General features: G+C 47.0%; 1 protein-coding gene across 1 annotated transcript; it reads right to left on the minus strand.

The window, feature by feature from the left end:
- Window positions 1-2: 2 nt before the first annotated feature.
- pdzd8 (PDZ domain containing 8) lies at window positions 3-16817 on the minus strand. Its single transcript, XM_088384968.1, has 5 exons — window positions 15607-16817; window positions 14252-14377; window positions 12865-12967; window positions 4970-5132; window positions 3-4840 (listed from the first exon to the last, which is right to left on the minus strand). Exons 1-5 carry the CDS (start codon window positions 16533-16535, stop codon window positions 2538-2540), a joined length of 3624 nt encoding a protein of 1207 aa, XP_088241094.1. The 5' UTR covers window positions 16536-16817; the 3' UTR covers window positions 3-2537.
- Between the last annotated feature and the right edge of the window lie 562 nt (window positions 16818-17379).

Here is a 17379-nt window from a genome sequence, read left to right on the forward strand (position 1 = left end):
CGTAAATGAAGTCAAGCTTATTTATTTAGGTTAGGTACAATAAAGCTTCGTTACATGAACCTTTAGGAAAAGTGTGCACAACATCCCCACCTACCTACCTACCTACCTACCTAGCTACCTACCTACCTACCTAGGTAGCTACCTAGTTCCCTACCTACCATATGAAGAGCACACCTGTTGAAAAGCTGCGATGGGCTCAAGCAAATCAGTATCATCAGTACAAACAGTGGTCCATCACATAACGTAACAGCAGCAGCAGAGGCAAAACGCAAACCTAGGCAGGCCCAAAAGTGACTTTTACGGTGGGAAATTCTTGTTTAGACGGACGGAAGGACGGACGGACGGAGGGAGGGACGGCTACACGTAGTACCTCATTACAAGAAATGATAGTCATTACCTCATGTCCAACATAGGAAGGAATATTGCACAAAATATGAATATACAGTGATAGACTGAGACATGTCATTCAGCAAGTATACATAAGCATGAGCAAAAAGGGCAAAAAAATGTGCGTTGCAGTATGAAAACAATAAAAGGGTGCTTTCCAAGACCTGTGCCTTTCCAGCACCGACAGCCATCGTTTCTCAGATGGCTGTCAGTCCCATGGAGCTCACAAGGGAAAATGACGATGAGAAAAAAAAATGGAATATCATGAGCGGAAAGGTTCATTGGGATCCAAGTTACACAGTATTAGCCAATGACGAGTTGACAGATCTCCAGAGAAAAATAACATTCACATTTTGAAAACATTATCATGACTTCTTTCCTCTCTTCCAATGTCACCCACATACTTCATTGAATCGATCGATCTATCTATCTATGATTATGTTACTGAGAGCTCGGAATCATTACGTGTGCTCCGTCCAACATGACCTTGAACACCACCTCATGTGAATCTCAAAAGATGCAACGTTTTGAAATGGTCTCAATTGTAGTTTACGGGCAGATAGGATTCGGTGGTGGTGGTGGTGGTGATATGCGAGAGCGCTCGCCTGCCTTAGCGACGTTTGATTGTCTATGTAGCGTTAACCACCTCTGTTTTGGTTCTGCTTTACTTTACAAATATGAATCCGAAAAGTGGCAAACGACAAAAAGGAAGATTTCTTCATGCGTAAGCCCGATCAATGACCTGCAACTATTGACCTACTTACAATTGGACTTCAAGTCATCTTGACAAAGACCGAACACGGCTCTGGCTCAAAGGTGACGTCCGAGCAAATCAGCGGACTTTAATTTAGCATCTTGTTCATAAGAGTTTTGATTTCAACAAACTCTCAAGCCGGTTGCTGTGCAGTGTTTCAGCCAGAGGCTTTTCTCTTTTAATTTTGTGCCTAACTCATTTGGGCTACAATTGTATGAAACATTTAGCAACCCACACCCAGCCCTAACCAACCAACCAACCAATCAAATCTTTAAATCGAATGGTACAATCCAACCATTTGTGGAGATTTGAAGTGGCACTAGGTTGGCAAGAAGACCAATAAAAAATGGTTTTGTGCTAAAGATTGACTTTTTTTGTCTTAAGTGGCTCTTCAAGCAGCATGCGAGAAAAGTAAGAACATTTAAGGAGCTGATAGCTAGTTAGGCCTGAAGACTAATGCTCAATGTCTGCAAATAATGGAGTAGGTGGTGATCCAAAAATATATAGCATCTTTAAAATAATAATAATAATAAGCAATATGAGAAACATTGGCCACTCACACCACTCACCAAGGCAGATGGCATGTACGACATCACAGAGTTAAGGTTTTTAAAGTACAATTATATTTCCTCACGCACAAATGCTAAACCAACACATGGAAAAGAAAAACACTCCAAAGATGGGTCAAATCGAATTTGGAAATCAAGATAAGAAAAACGAAAATAATCCAGATTCCTCATAACATTTACGAGATAAACATTGAAAGAATTGATTTCAAATATGAAGAGGACAATGACACCTTTAAATCTAAAATGGTGTTTTATACGCTATATGAAACATGTTTGGCTGAGGTGATAAAAAAAAAAAAAAAAAACATCATATTCATCCCAATCATTTTGTAGCTGCTATAATCCCCCAAAGTCGGGAGTCATTTCGGAATATGAAAAGATCCGCATTTAAAAGTGCTTCAAACAAAAAGGTAAGAAAGCTTGACTGCAGTGTTCACAAAAAACTCCCCCCCCCCCCCCCCTCCACATGTGAGTCATTTTGACCTTTACAGTAAATGACTACTGAGAGCTAGTATTTATTTTCATTGCACACAAAAGTAGCGCCATGTGAAAACATTACTGAGAAGGGCAAAGTTTTACAAACACACTGGATCATCAGAAAAAGATCTTGAATGAAGAATATCAAATGCAAAAGAAACAATACAGTGTTTCCCTTTCAAACCTTAAGTAGAGAGAGAGTGCAAAAAAAGCACTAACAGGTGCAAGCAAGTATCCAGAGGAGGGAGGAAACTCACTCCTTCATGTATTTGGTGAGATGTAATGAACAACAATGGACGGTGCACCTCACCTCAGCCCACCCCACCCCACCCCAGATCCTCCATTCTTCTCTAGTGGAGCGCCTCCACGCAGATCTGCTCCTCAGTGACGTCGTCCAAGAGTCGCAAGTCCCCTGGGCTGCATACGTCACTGTCATAGACCTCAGCTCCCATCAGGGCCTCCTCCTCCAAGCCATCTCCTTTGCCCTTAAAACACGGTTGCTCCGACGGAGAGGTGCTCTCCACCGACTCCAAGTCTTCGATGCCCGCGCGGTAGTGAATCATCAGCAGAGTGAGCGCCTGGAGCCTTTCGCCGGACTTGGAAAGCGCCGAACTGATGAGCACCTTGCGCCTGGGGTCGCCGCTCTCCCTCTCCTCCATCAAGAGAGCGTTGTTGTGCTCCAACTCCTGGTCGATTTCCTGCTGCAGCTTGTCCAGCATCAACTCCAGTTTTTGGGAGCGCTCATCAGTGGGCAAGCCTCGGTAGAGGTCGCGGCCTATTTCTTTGACGGCGATGAACACGCTGTCGTCCAAGCCGCCCTCCTTGCGAACGAGTTTGCCGCTTCCGCCGCCGCCGGCGGGTTGCTTGGAGGGGCTGGCCCCACCGGTGTAGGTCTCGGTATCGCTGCTCTCGTTGTCGGAGGTGTTGGGAGTGTGTTTGGGGGAAGGATCCACCGCTCCGGGCGCCGCGTCGGTCACCTGCTCCACCAGGCGAGTCTTGGGGCCCTGGCGTAGGTTAAGAAGGCGGGAGCTGGTGTTGATAATATGGCGGGTTAAGCCGGTGGTGGCCCGATTAATGGAGGACTTGGCCTCAGGGTCAGCTCCTCGCCGTTCGGTGGCTGCCACGCAGAAGGGGTTTTCAGCCAGGCATTTTTCCTGGCATTTCTTGTGGCAAACATAGGCGCAGATCATACACTGCGAGGCGGCCTTGGTCCAAACCTTCTTTTTGCAATATTCACACCAGGTGGGGTTTTGGAACTGGGTGTCCTGGAAATTGTGCCGAACCTCCACGAGCTGCATGGCGCCGTAGGCCAAGTCGTCACGGGGGGCCGCCGCCGCCGCCATATGTTCCCGCTCCCTGATCTCTTCGTCGTGGACACTCCCCTCCCGCTCCCTCTCTGCCGCTCCGGGATAGTCCAACTCGTCCCCCCCCGCCAGGTAACAGAAATTTAAAGTCACATCTCCGTAGCACAGCTTCTCATTGAAGCCTTTGTGGGTGCTGAGGCTGCGGAGCGCTGTGCGGCTGACGTTGGCTCGAGGCTCTGGGGGCCCCAGCTTAAATGTGCTCTGATATTCGGCTGAAGATGTTGCCATACATTCGAGGGCCACATGCTCCAGCTGGAGGCTGACGTGACCCAGGCACAACAAACTGCCCAGCTTAAAGGGATCTTTACACCAAAGAGCCACGTTAAGGTACTTATGGTTGCTGTCCACCTCAAACACAACAGAGGCCTTGGGCCAACGCGTGGTCTGGTTACGAAACATGATTTCCGGGGATTCCCAGAAGGAGCGCTCTTCGAGACTGTCCCGCGCGCTGCAGGAACTTTCGGAAACTTTGTCCTTCGCCGAGGACGAGGTGGAGATATCGTCGGCGGCCTCTGAAGGCTTGCCGGACTTGCCTTCAGCCGCTTTGACGCTCATCTTCTCAGCGCCAGCCACCTCGTCATTGGCGCCTATCAAAAGAACGTTTTCGGGAGACTTGTCGGGAGCACCGACAGCAGATGCGACGGGAGTCGTCGTAGAATCGAGACTATCGGAAAGAATGCTTTCGGAGCTGGCGGACGACAAGCGGATTTGAGGTCTCGGTGGCACCGGGGGACGAGATGGCGGCGGCGGTGGCGGCGGCGGCGGCGGCACTGTGGGACGCTGCAAAGCGTCCCCTGCGTCGTTGCTCGTCTTCTGTCGGGAGGGCTTTGGCGAGTCTTTCGGTTGGGGCTTTAGCGGCGATTGGAGGCCCACCAGGTTTAGCTTCCGGTTAAGGATGGGCGATATGGTCCCAAGAGGTTTGGAAGCCAAGTTGGCCACGCTTTTTTTGGGGCTTTGGTTGACCGTGAGTAAACAATCCTCGCTGGTGCTGGTGGGGCCAACATTGGGGCTGGGTTTGGATTCCACAATCAACTCTTCAAATTCAGAGTCCATGTCTTTACTGTCAGTCATGTCAGACAGAGTGGTGATGGGGGCCGGCTCTTCTTCGTAACCCCCCGGCTGGGCGAGAAAGCCCGGTTCTTCCAACTGCCCAAATCCCTCCTGAAGAGTTCCCAAGCTTCCGAGGGACGGATTCTGGTGGCGGACCGGCCTCTCGTACAGTACCACTACCCTGTCTCCGGCCTGCTTCAGAAGCTTGGGGACTTGAACCGATGACGTCACTTTGACGCCTGTGGGAAAAGAACACCAGAATTACCATTCGGAAAAAAATGTCCAAGATGTATGGGAGTGTTTCCGTAAACACACACATTCTCTGATTGATCTATTCCTTCCACAAGGTTAAATAAGCCGTCTCGAACCTCCGATGGCGATGAGGCGATCGCCTCGCTGCAAGTCTGCCAAGGCTGCAGGGGAGTTGGGTGTCACTGTCTCGATGCTTACGTGGACCACATCTCCCTCAGTGGCGGGTACGTGCCTGAATGTCATTCCCACGCTGCCACATGGACCCTTGATGACCTCGGTCTGTAATACGTGGACAAAAAAAGAAGATTATAAATGATAACCCAATACAGCGACTAATTAAATTGGGTCATTGTGGAAGAGACTTCAGACCAGTTTGACAAAGAATGGGAAAAAAGCATACAAATTGAAAAGCATTATTCATTGTGTCAATTCGGAAAGGCACTTATGCGTGCTAGAGATGCAGCTTTTCTTTTTTTTTTCATCATGAAACTCGTATTACTGGCCGAATAAAGACAAATAACTGCAATTCAATGAGAAGGTCCATTCTTTTCCACATCACAAATGCAGGAAACAGACACTGCACAACACTTCTGACTGAGCAGCGGCGATATGCTCGGAGACGACCGCTGACATCTTCTCCTTCCTCGACTCAAACTGAAAGTGGCAATTTAGTGTGAGATGAAAGAGCTGCAATTAAAGCCCACCCACCCGCCTGCCTTAATGACAGCCACCGCTCACAAGTCACACATTGCAAGTGTTGCGAGGAAGAGGTGACCTGCTCGCTCGCTCGCTTGCTCGCTCGGAGGCTTCTCCATAGACGTAGTACATGTCACGACACCTCCGACCAAACACAAACAATTCCATTTGACCGGGCTCCGCGCGTGCCGTGCCGACTTACGCTGGCCAAATAGGAGAGCCGACAAAAGAACTCAATGGAGTGTGGATGAGAACGGTACAGGTGCTCCGGGACACAAAGACGGACGGAAAAGGAGAGCCAACAGCACGTAGGTTGACTGAGACAAATGACTGTAATTTCCCCTGCAGTAATTCGTTACAGTTCTGCTGGAAGTCTGCGATTGAGTTAGAGTTGGCACGAATAAGCGGATGATCGACGCAAGACGGCAAGGAAGGCTTCACAGGGGCACTCTTGATCCATGCCCGTGATAGCCAACTGCAAAACATGTGGCTGCAGGGCTTAGCATAGATGATAGGTCAGGTTGGCTGCTTGATTACCTGTTAGTATATTGCCATGATTAAAAAAAATGACTTTTTTTTCTGCTTTTTCGGGAGATCGTTGCCTCAGATCTCAAGCAAATGTTTGGATCCAACCCGACATCGTGTAAATGTAAAATGTATAGTCTAAATGTCGAGCGACACGCCAATAAACGCATGCATGCCGCAAAGATTCAAATGACGGTGTATCGGAGAGGTGAAGAAAACCTTGATGACTCACTCGTCCGAGCTACAAAATAGCCCTGGCTCAGCATTTACGGTGTGTGTGCGTGCGTGCGTCTGTCTCCAGGTCATGTCTAATGTGATCTGGCTTTGCTAGCGCGCTTCCATGAAGACAATAACAACATTTCACTGTGGCGGCCTATTCAGCTTCACATCACACAGAGCATGACTTGAAAGTGCGCTGGCAGAAAGAAAAACACTCAGCCCCCTCCAAACACCACACGGAAGGTGAAATTGTGTCAGTGGACCAGGGATTTTAGGTGGCAGCACCAAAACAAGGACCTTGAAGCCCACCGACTAAAATGAACGCTTTGTTGGTTTATTCAAAGCATAGATTTTTTTTTCCCCCCCAGACAGTTAAATAGCGCCGAGGTGAAATTATTGAACAAACACTCCAAGTACGATACATTGCAAAAATGTCTTTTTGGGATAAGGAATTTGGGATTTCTCGTCGATGGAATTGTTCCACAAAACGAAAGAGTCGCTCCTCAAATGTAGTCATTGATTCACAAAAGTGCTCCGCAGAGGAAAAAAAAATGTTTGCTGTCCTTTTTGTGTGAACAGCTGCTGTGAGTCCGTAGGTGCTGAGCTGAGCGCCATTCATGGGAGCGGTGCAGCTGGAGCCTACAACTGGCGACAATGACACCATTCTCCACCAATGCAAGTTGATTTGAGATTGCAGATTCCCGTTAAACACGCAACAAAACAACTTATTTGATATTAAATCAGCCCCAATTTTGCTATTGTCTAAATAGTAGAGTTTCATTTTGGAGAGGCGGCGGCAGCAGCAGCAGCAGCGGCAGCAGCAACTAACCACATTAACATCGACAAAGGCCGCAGCACGGCAAGCAGCTCCTGGTTTGAGAAAAAAGCACCTACAATTGAGCATTTATTTCAGCAAATGCAGCCTCGCTCGCTTCGATCTCCACCACCGCAAATGAAAGGTTAATATGGTGAAATGGCGGCCAAGCACTACTGGAGAGTTGTCTCTTTGACCTCCCAGACGTATAGCTTTGATCCCAATTGCAATATTGATGGAAAATAGTACATTTGCGCGATCTGTTCTTTGACAGTAACGCCCCGCCCAGACGAGACTCATTTTGACCATCGAAAGAACGTTGCACCTTATTTTGGGCTTCCTGATCAGCTGTGATTGTGTGCTACATTCGGGTCGTTTCACGATCGTCCGTCTTTCATTTTTCTCGTCCGTGTTTTGTCAAATTTGCCTAGACTGCAGCATGAAGTGTGCACATTTACGTGAAACAATTCTGTTTGTTCACGTATATGGGAATCGCTCATCCGGAGGCATGTCAATGCTGCCGGAGCATCTCGTGTTGCTTGGCTGCACATCAGCCCGCTTTCTCCCCAGCGAGTTTGCGAGGGTGCGTGCGTGTCGTGGTGGAGGGTGAGCCCATCTTTTTCCCTGTCACTGCGCTGCTTGGTAATTTCATCTAATACCACATGTCAGATCGATTTGTGTATGGTTATAGGGTACGAGTCGCTGCGAGGCAAGTACACAGCAATTCCCTGCCATATCCAATTAGCAAGCCTTGCGCTGATGACCAGGTTGAGGGGTGAGACGCACGGCCGCTAAGCGCTCAGGTGTTTACGTCAGCGCCGCTCGCACTAGACCGCTTTGCTTTCACCGCATGTGGAAACGTGCAGCCCCGTCGAAAAATACACGCAGCTGGCTGTCGAGTCTGGAACATTTGTCAATTGGATGAAAGCAACTTGGTTGCTCAACCTCCAAATGTCCATACGATGGCATGATATTGATACAACAAATGTCATGGTTATTTCCAGTCACACTATCCACGTTATTGAAACAATAATGTGCACGAGACCCCCGATTGAATTGTTGAAATATGAGCAGCCGCCTGCGTGGCTCATTTGTACCTCGCAACAGCTCTGTAGCTGGCACTTTGCATTCTGCGCTGTGTAAACTAGCACAACAGCACTAGGAAGTCATGCACATTTCATACGCTCGCTCGCTCCAAAATCATTCCGGTGACGCTAAGTAAAGGCGGCACGGAAACAAATTTGACTGCACCTTTTCCAAAGTACATTATAGGACAGCCCACTTTGGTTTTCGCTTACACATCATTTCGGTTCATTCTACTTTCCTGGACGAAGTTGTGATGTGATTTCATTTGGTATCATAAAGTTGATGCACGTATCTAATGACGGCTGAATGTAATCAGTGTCTTAACAAATAGCCATGATTTTTTTTTTTGCCATGAGGCTAAACCTGAATTTCAAGTTGCCTTTTTAGCATAGCAGATAGACTTCAAAAGCATTCACAACAAACGGGTTGTTATGGCGACGCATGCAAACAAAAAAGGAGCTTTGCCTAATTTGCACTTTCATGAAAAGCAACGTGGTCGCTCGCCCACATGATGTTTTTTTTTGGGTTATCATCATCATTGTACCTGCATTGAGAAATAATGATCTGTCGTGGCTGTAGCCGCAATCACTGGATAAATATTAGTAGCAGCGCCGTCAGTTGTGTGTATTCTTGTCAGAGAAGAGAGGAGGCTCAATTTGGCATTTGCATCCCTTGCAAAGGCCGAGTCTCGTCACTCATGCTAACACGGCTTCTCCTACCCAAAGCTCGAATGGAAGATTAGGTCTGTTTGGCTGACGCAATCTGACCAGTCCACCTACCACTACGTTGTCTTAATCAATCATTCAGAGTCCGTACTACGTAGGTTGTCGCGGCCAACTCGACCGTTGGGTTCAAACTCTGCAATTCCAAAAGTGCAAGCGTTTGACGACGTCATTTCGGCGACACGATTTGATCATTTTCATTGTATCGTTCGGTCGAGAGCATGAAAATGAAAGAGCGTCGTATGCGGTCGGTGAGTGAGGGTCATTGCTCAACGTTTAAAAATAATACTCTGGCCTTCGTCAAGCACTGACGTACGTAATCAAATTGAGATTGAGATCCCGCCTGGCTGCCGAGCTGGAAGATAACAGTCAAGCCGAGCAAGTGATACAAACACAGTGGTCAAAAACAGGCCACGCAAGGATGCTCATTTCAACCACTGGGTGTTGGTGAGACAATGACGTGCTCAGGAAGTGAAAAACCAAAGACTGACGACAGGAAAGGGCCAAGCGCGTGAGCAATCATTCATCAATGGCGGTATTAGACGAGCCAAAGTTAAGTCGACAGCTAGTAACGTGTCATTTGTTGACTAAGGAGAGCACATGCTAGAGGATCAACAAAAAGCTTTCCCAATGAAAATAGCCGGAAACGAGTAATGCGCTCGTGCCGCGCTCTGTCATGCACAAAGCGCCGGCTCAATTTATTCCCCCCCTTGAGAAGAATTGATCAGGGGAAGAAGTGAGAAGAAGCAAACCAAAACACCTTGTGGGGAAAATCTCTCGTCTTTAATCTCATTTTCAGCGTGCGCCGAGCGATTGTCAAACACAATTAGAATAGGCCATGTCATTGACACGGAAAAACGGAAACAGATGATGAACGCGTCATCCGTCAATGGACGGCAAATGGAAAATGACCACAGCTGATGGGATCCGTCCGTCCGTCCGACCAGACAATGCTGTTCTATTCTTGGGCTTGTACAATTAGTCGCTAGGGTTTCATACATTCAAATGGCAAAATGAAATTGACCATCTATGATACAGTATTTCAACGTTGTTATTTTTAACATGGCCGTGGATCATTCGGAGCCTGTCTCAGATGACTATTACGGAAGGCCATTGTGCTCAAGAGCACTTGATTGGAAAATGGATTACAAATTTGGGGCTCCAGATTGCCCCGAAATGGCCAGCCACACTCGGCCCCTAAAATATCAGACAGCCCGAGGAACGTTTTCTTCCACTTGCGTGAATGCGACTGGCAAATCTATTGATTCGCTTTCTTTTTTTGGTTGCTGACGCACTTCTAATGTCGTTTATGACGTCCTGTTTTAGTTTGGGTCCCGTCTTTGAGTCACGTTCATACTCTTTTTAGTGTACGTTTCATTTTTCAATTGAAACATGCACGCCGGCCGTGGCGGGAGGCATCCATTTTGTGCTCGGCACACGCACGCGCACACCGAATGGGTTGGTCAACTCCAATTTCCAGAGCCGACAAGACATGTCATTTGACTAAGATCTGTGAAATGAACTGGAACATACGCACACGTTTGTTGCCCCCATCCATCATCAACCCGGCCGGCGTGAATCAACGTTATATTATCAAGGTTTAAAAATGTATCCAAATGGTGCACACAAAGTGACCTTTTCATTCGATATTGAAATCCCTCATTGTTTGGCGGGCATCTTTCATCGAGTGTCAGATTAAAGACTAAGTGGAACATCAAACATATGCCTGATTGGGTGGGTGGGGTGGGGTGGGGTGGGGAAAGGCTGCTGTTGTACGCGTGGCATACGTTTGCGCACGGCGGAAAGGCTTCGTCGGAGAGGCTGCCCAAATAGCCGGACTCGCTCGTGTTGCTTTTGGGCGACAGCTGTGCGCGAGACACTTGACCGTTTTTCAAGAAAAGACTCGAGTGAAAAATAACATGAGAAAAAGAGGCACGCTCACATTGCACAATTCAACAAGGGTCCAAATGCAAACAAAATGTCAGCTATTCAACCATGGCCACGCTGGCCCGAGAAAGAAATATCAGTGACGTTTTCAATGAGTCAACATCAACTTGACTATCGTCGAGTGACTTCAGCACAATTTCGGTTCGAATTTGCGGCCACCGATATTGCAGGTCGATCTATATTTACAATCAAATGAGTTTGAAAGCGTTATTCTCCTCAAAATGATCATGTGAGTCAAGGACTATCATGTTTTATCCGATGTCACCAAACACTGGGATAACTATTAAAAGATGGCATCAAAAAGCCAACTTCCACAAAAGCAAAAGTACCGTCAAGCGATGCAGTGCGCTAGACGAAAAAACAACAACTACATTTCAATGGCTTGTGTGAAAAGACTGCTGGATTCAAACATAAAGGCAGCGGGACTAAAACCAACGGAAATTTGATTGATAAAATCGAGCTGCACCTGAAAGCGCGCTTATCACTTTGTCTTTGTTATTGCCATCAAGCCCTTGGGTGGCAAAACAACAACATTAAGGGCACCATGTATTACAGAAAGTAGCTCTCCCTAAACACACACACAAACTTCGGAACCTGGGGGGGGGGGCGGTATTACATTATGATTATATGATTATGTAAACTAGCTGCAGATCCTCCACAGGTAAAGTGTCTTTCAAAAGCGATGACTGCGTTGCAATCAGGAGTAAAAAGAAGAAAGGGAGATAAGATGGATGCTGGGTGATATGACCTTTTCCAGGTGGCAAAGGATAAGTTGTCTTGCTGGGCACACGCTGCTGACTACAAACGGCTGATGAATTCAACTCAAATGCCACCCTGAATTGGCTTCTCCATGCATCAACCAAGCCAAAAATGTGCTGCGCCGCTGATATCGCCAAGTGTCACCATGGCAAACTTCAAAGAACTGCAATACAATAACTTGAGTGTGTCAAGGGTTAGTTAGGCCATCGTACGTTCACACTTAGTCACCATACTGTCACGCAAGCCCAATTCAAGATTAGGTAAAAAAAAAAAAAAAAACATATGATTGGAAGTGTTGACACTTGCTCCATTTTTGCTCCTCTTATTTATTACGTTATTTGTTTATTTATTATTTATTCATCGCTCTTATTTATTCATTGTTTGTGCCTTCTTGTGCTGTTTACTTGTATGTATATTGTGCACTATGTCTTGTCACCGTGGGATAGTGGGAAATGTCATTTCTGTAATCTCTTTGTGTGTCTTGACATGTGAAGAAATTGACAAGAGAGCAGACTTTGACTTTGAATGATCTCAATAGGAAACTCCATCATAGCAGCGATACAAGGGGAGGAAAAGGAGAACTTATATTTTACTGCCACCTCCTGGACAAGGGTCAAACTCCTCAAAGGAGCAATGGCCATCTTGACCGTTTTGAAATGTCACTTGGGCATGTGAGGAAAGGAAGGCAAAATGAAGGTTTGCAGCAGGAGCAGCCAGTAGTTAGGCCTGGCATTTGACACTCAAACGCCTGGAGCGATAACTGTGCTGCCTGCCTGGAAATTGCCGCAATTAGAAAAGGTTTGCTCCGGGCCTCCAAATGTCAAACAATGGGATAATCTCATGAATGGAAAATCGCCTTCATGTATTAATGTGTCAATAACGGCGGGCGGCTGCTAGCCAATCCATCCATCCATCCATCCATCCATCCATCCATCCATCCATCCATCCATCCATCCATCCATCCATCCATCCATCCATCCATCCATCCATCCATCCATCACATCTGCAATTGGGTTACAGTGTTCATCTGTCTCTTCCGATTTAGCAGCGCATATTTCAAACGCTCCATTTCAAAACTTTCTCGGTGTTGCTCTTTCCCGGCCGGCCAAATCATTTAGCGCTTAACACGCCTAATCCTACAATCAAATATATCCCGACCACGTTACGATGTCTCACGGTGCTTGTGGCTTTTTTTATTCCTACCAGCAGAGCAAGGGAAAGGAGAGGGGAGAAATGGTCTCACTCGTTTAATGGAGCTTCGGGTCTTCTCCTTCCACTGGTGGCTGCTCAGCTCCAGAGTGCAGTGAACGTACGTTTCTCGGTCATACGAGCCCAGGATGAAGAGTCTGTGGGACCAGGGCAAGGGTTAGACAAACTATCCAGTGGTGTCAAAAAGGATCCATTTTCATTTTCTGGATAGTGGCTGTATCCACCAGTCATTCACTAAAAGTGCATGTCAATTTCATGAAATTTCGAGCTTACAATTTTGTCTCCAGCCTTCTTCCCTAGCTTTTAAAAGGCTGTGTGAGTGAGGTTGTGCTCTATAAATGTCCTGCAAAGTTATTGTGAGCGAGCAATCGAACCAGAGCAGTCAGAGGTTTTTGCACTGGCCTCCTGAGCACAGTAGAGGGCAGCATTTGACAAGAAATACGCTGTGCTTGCCAACAATAGCCCTCACCGACATCTTCCCCCCAGTATACGTATGATTTTACGACATCTTTTCCTCCTAACTGTACAGCTTCGCAATCATCACAACGTGGACCGGGTAGCCTGTCCGCATTTCTTTTGAGCCAAATGAGTTTCTTTTTAGATTGTAATGTTCTTGCTGTATTATCTCGGAGCGGCACTTCATATTTGAAAAAAGCATTTGGGAGGCACACTTAGTCATCCTCCATTTCAGAAGCCGACACAGCACAGTGAAGTTGCAAAGTGCACACCTCCTACTCACGATGCTTGTTGGTGTGCCAGTGTCCTTGCGGGTCTTATATCACAACACCCAATTTTGGCTACATAAGAGCAATAATTAGGTTAATAGCAGTGGCGTGCGCTGGGCTGAGGTTGGTGACTGCTGAGGCCATTTCAATTGAAAGGTCACGCTCTCCATTTTAACCAAGCTTTATGCATGCAGATTTGGGGTTTGTTTTGTAAGAGGGCAAGGCAATTGGATTGTAATGGACAGAACATTCATGATTGATCTGATCATTGCATACTCTATTCACCATACTCAGAAATGCTTGACACCATCAGACTTTCCGATACCACTTATCTGTCTGTTGCGGCTAGGCTAGGCGTGGCTAGGCGCGGCTACACAACCCTAACCACAGGCGTCAATGCACACAATCCCATTGGCACGCAATATGGACGGATGGACGGATGGACGGACGGACGGACGGACGGGCGGACGGACGGACGGATGGATGGATGGTGGCGGTGATTCTTAAGATGAAACGGTGCCTTTGTTGTGTGTGGAAACACTTTGGAAGTCCATTGTCTTGACAAGACAATAAAGGAATAGCTTGTTCAGATAGCAATACTTGCTGTTGGTTTTTGACATTTTGGAATCAGTAAAGCAGAGTTGTTTTTAAAATTAAACAAATGAAATCATGGATTGCGCTCGTTTGCTGACTGACCTGCTACATTCAATAAGCGTAACTTTGAGACGGCCTTCCACGAGTCTGCTGTCCTGGACTGACAATTCAAAGTCAGAGGTCAAGCCCAGACTTGGCTGCACTTGGAATGGGAAGAAAGGCTTGTATCTGCAAAGAAGCAAAGAAATCATTCAAAATAATCATGATGTGAATAAAAGGTTCTTCTTTGAACAATATTATTCAAATGTTTGCAAATTTGGAAAATAAATCTGCAACTTGTATGAGACGACAGAAAACCCCGAGGTCCCATTAAATCGTCTTCCTACACTCACTTGGAGGTGATTGACATCCTCACACCCATCACCGCGGTCAGCTGGATATGTGGCTCATAATTTAAAATGCATTTTCAATAAAGTCATTTGACGCTATTGCGATGTCACGAACGCACAAACGCACACAGGTACAACACAACAAGTAACAAAATGCAACATGATCCACTTGTATGCGAAGGATGGGTAATATTTTAGACGTGTTCATCAAAATTTGGCAAAAGGAGCATATTATGAGACGTTGTCATTTAGTTGGGGTTAAATTGGCATTTCAGCAACCAAAAGTGATCAAGAATACAGTCACAAAATGGTCAAGAGCGACTGTGAGCAGAGAACTTTTGTGACTTAACGTTGTGGCCTCCAGCGACAATGGAGGGAGGGCTACAATGGGAGAGACTGTGCAAGGAGCAATTGTTGCCGGCCGGCCGACCAGCCGGGGTGCTGAAGGAGCTGCTTCATGGCAGCAAGGCAAAGAAAAAGCCAGAGGGGAATAACAAATAGCACATGATCTGCTCAACTAGTGGAATTGGGATACATTGGAGGAAAACACTACGCTTATTCTGTCTTGTAGTGCAGGGACCAAATGGTTGACTCATAACAGTTGTATCATTTAAAAAAGTTCAAGTTCATAAGAAGATTGATTGACAAAGCATGAGACACAATTCATGGTGTGTACAGTACTCGGACATTGTGGAAGACTGGAATCAGAATGATCACTTTGCAATTTGACAACCAATGATCAATCAGGTCAGTTTGTTAGCTTATCAGGGGTGGGCAATTGCGGTCGTCGAGGGCCGGCCGGTGTTTTCAATGTCACCCTGTTGCAACGCACTTGATTCAAATGGTCAGATCATTAGCAACGTCTGCAGAAGCTGGATAGCAATCCTGATCATTTGAATGCGGTGTGTTGCAGCAGGGAGACCTACCTAGAAAACATGCGGGACAGACAGCATCGGCCGACTCGAGGAGCGCAATTGCCCACCCCTGGCTTAGATAGAACTAGAAGACATTCATTGTTGGAATGCCTATGGTACATGTGGGCAATAAATGACTCTGCTGACCACCTACCGGATTTTGTAGTTGGGTAGCGTGTGCTTCTTTTTGATGACCCGTTTGAGTTGGTTGACGATGATGGAGGTGAGTTGAGGAAGAGGCCTGCCTTCAAACTGGGACTTGACCTCAAAGTCCACCAGTGGGTCCTCGAGGAAGGTGAAGGACCAGTGGGTGAAGGGCACGCGGGTGAACTGCAGCCTCAGTTTGCCCACCACGCGTCTCATTTTAACGAACAGGTAGGCGGACTTCCAAAACACCAAGTCCACGTCAATAGCAAGGTGGAAGCCGCCGTTGTACTCAATGTCCACCTCAAAGTTGAGTTCCTCCGGCATGCCGTCCTCGTTCATATGCACCGGCTTCATGAGTTTGGCCGTCTTGAAAACCGGCAGCGAATTGCCTAAGGAAATATCTCGCAGGCTAAGTCCCTCCAGCAGCCGACCTGCTGTCTTGGTTTGCAGCAGCTCCTCAAACTCTACCTTGATCTTTTTGGTGAGCCAGTGTCGAACGACAGGAGTGTCCCGCAGCTCCCTGAACAGGAACAAAAAGATAGCGTTGAGGAAATGACACGTTTCGGGCTTGTCCGCATCAACCGAGTCGCCGTGCGCAGGCGGCGGCGACTGTTGTTGTTGTTTGGGGCTGCCACTGGTCACTGCTTCCTGCTGTCTGGTTGAGGGGGCCTCTTGCGACTTGCAACCAGCAGAGGCTGTGCTGTCCTGCAGCGGCGGCGGCGGCGGCGGCGGCTGCGGCTGCGGCTGCTGCTGCAGATGGCCTGGATCGACATGCCGGGTATTAAAGTAATCCCTCAATGCGTTATCAAGCACTACTTTGGCGTACTGCTCGGTCCTCCCGATAGGCTCCGGGCTCCTCCGGTAGATCAACAAGAACTGCAAAATCAATGTAACGACTGCTCCAGAGAAAGCCGAAATTAGGATTAAGTAAATCATTTCGAGCAGCTACCTCGTTGCCCTCTCTCCGTTAAATTCGATTCATAATCGACGCTTTAGTCGTGTTAACAAAGCAAGTTCCACCTGGTCGCTTTCGAAGCTGCCATATCATCTGCTTCTTTACGGAGCTTGGGGATCTCCATCTGATTGGACAAACGCCTTGACGTCACTCGGCGTCATGACGGAAGCAGGATGGGGTTTTGTCTTGTGGCGTTCATGGGAAATCGGATTTAACGCAATTGCATGTGAGGGAACCCCTTTCACGTTCAACATCATCCGAATCATTACAAGCGCGATTTACGACCCACCCCATAAACCTGAGGCACTTTCATGAACCAGCTTGTTCATAAGGCAGTAGAGGAAAGAGACGAAAAAGCATAGGCCGCGATATGAGAAGAAAAGAGACGAATAACCAACCGTAATAACACAATGGCGTACAAAGAGGGACGTCATGTTCACCAAATGAGGATCCCCCCCCCCCTTCCATTCGTTATTTCAGAATATTTTACGGTATCTTATAATGCTTTCTGTACTTTACTTTGCATATCAATGCCTTCATTGTTTTTATTTTTTGTAATTCTATTAAGTTTGTCAACCTGGGGTTCGCGGCCCTATGGTGGTCCGTGGCGGTACTGCAAGTGGTCTGCGAAATTGGAAAATAATTGTAGCATTTTTATTGTTAGACCTGTTTATTTTATACTACTCGCAGAAATGACATAAATATGCACTTCAGGCGGACAACGAGGTAGGTAGGTGATGAGCCAAGTAGCTCAAGTCAATACAGCAACATAAGAAATCCTCTTAGTTTACGTGCAAATGGACTGAGCTCCAAATGCTGACTGCT

Source organism: Syngnathus floridae, chromosome 9 (assembly GCF_059516105.1).
Source record: "Syngnathus floridae isolate MCC-2025c chromosome 9, RoL_Sflo_1.0, whole genome shotgun sequence".
Lineage (NCBI taxonomy): Eukaryota > Metazoa > Chordata > Actinopteri > Syngnathiformes > Syngnathidae > Syngnathus > Syngnathus floridae.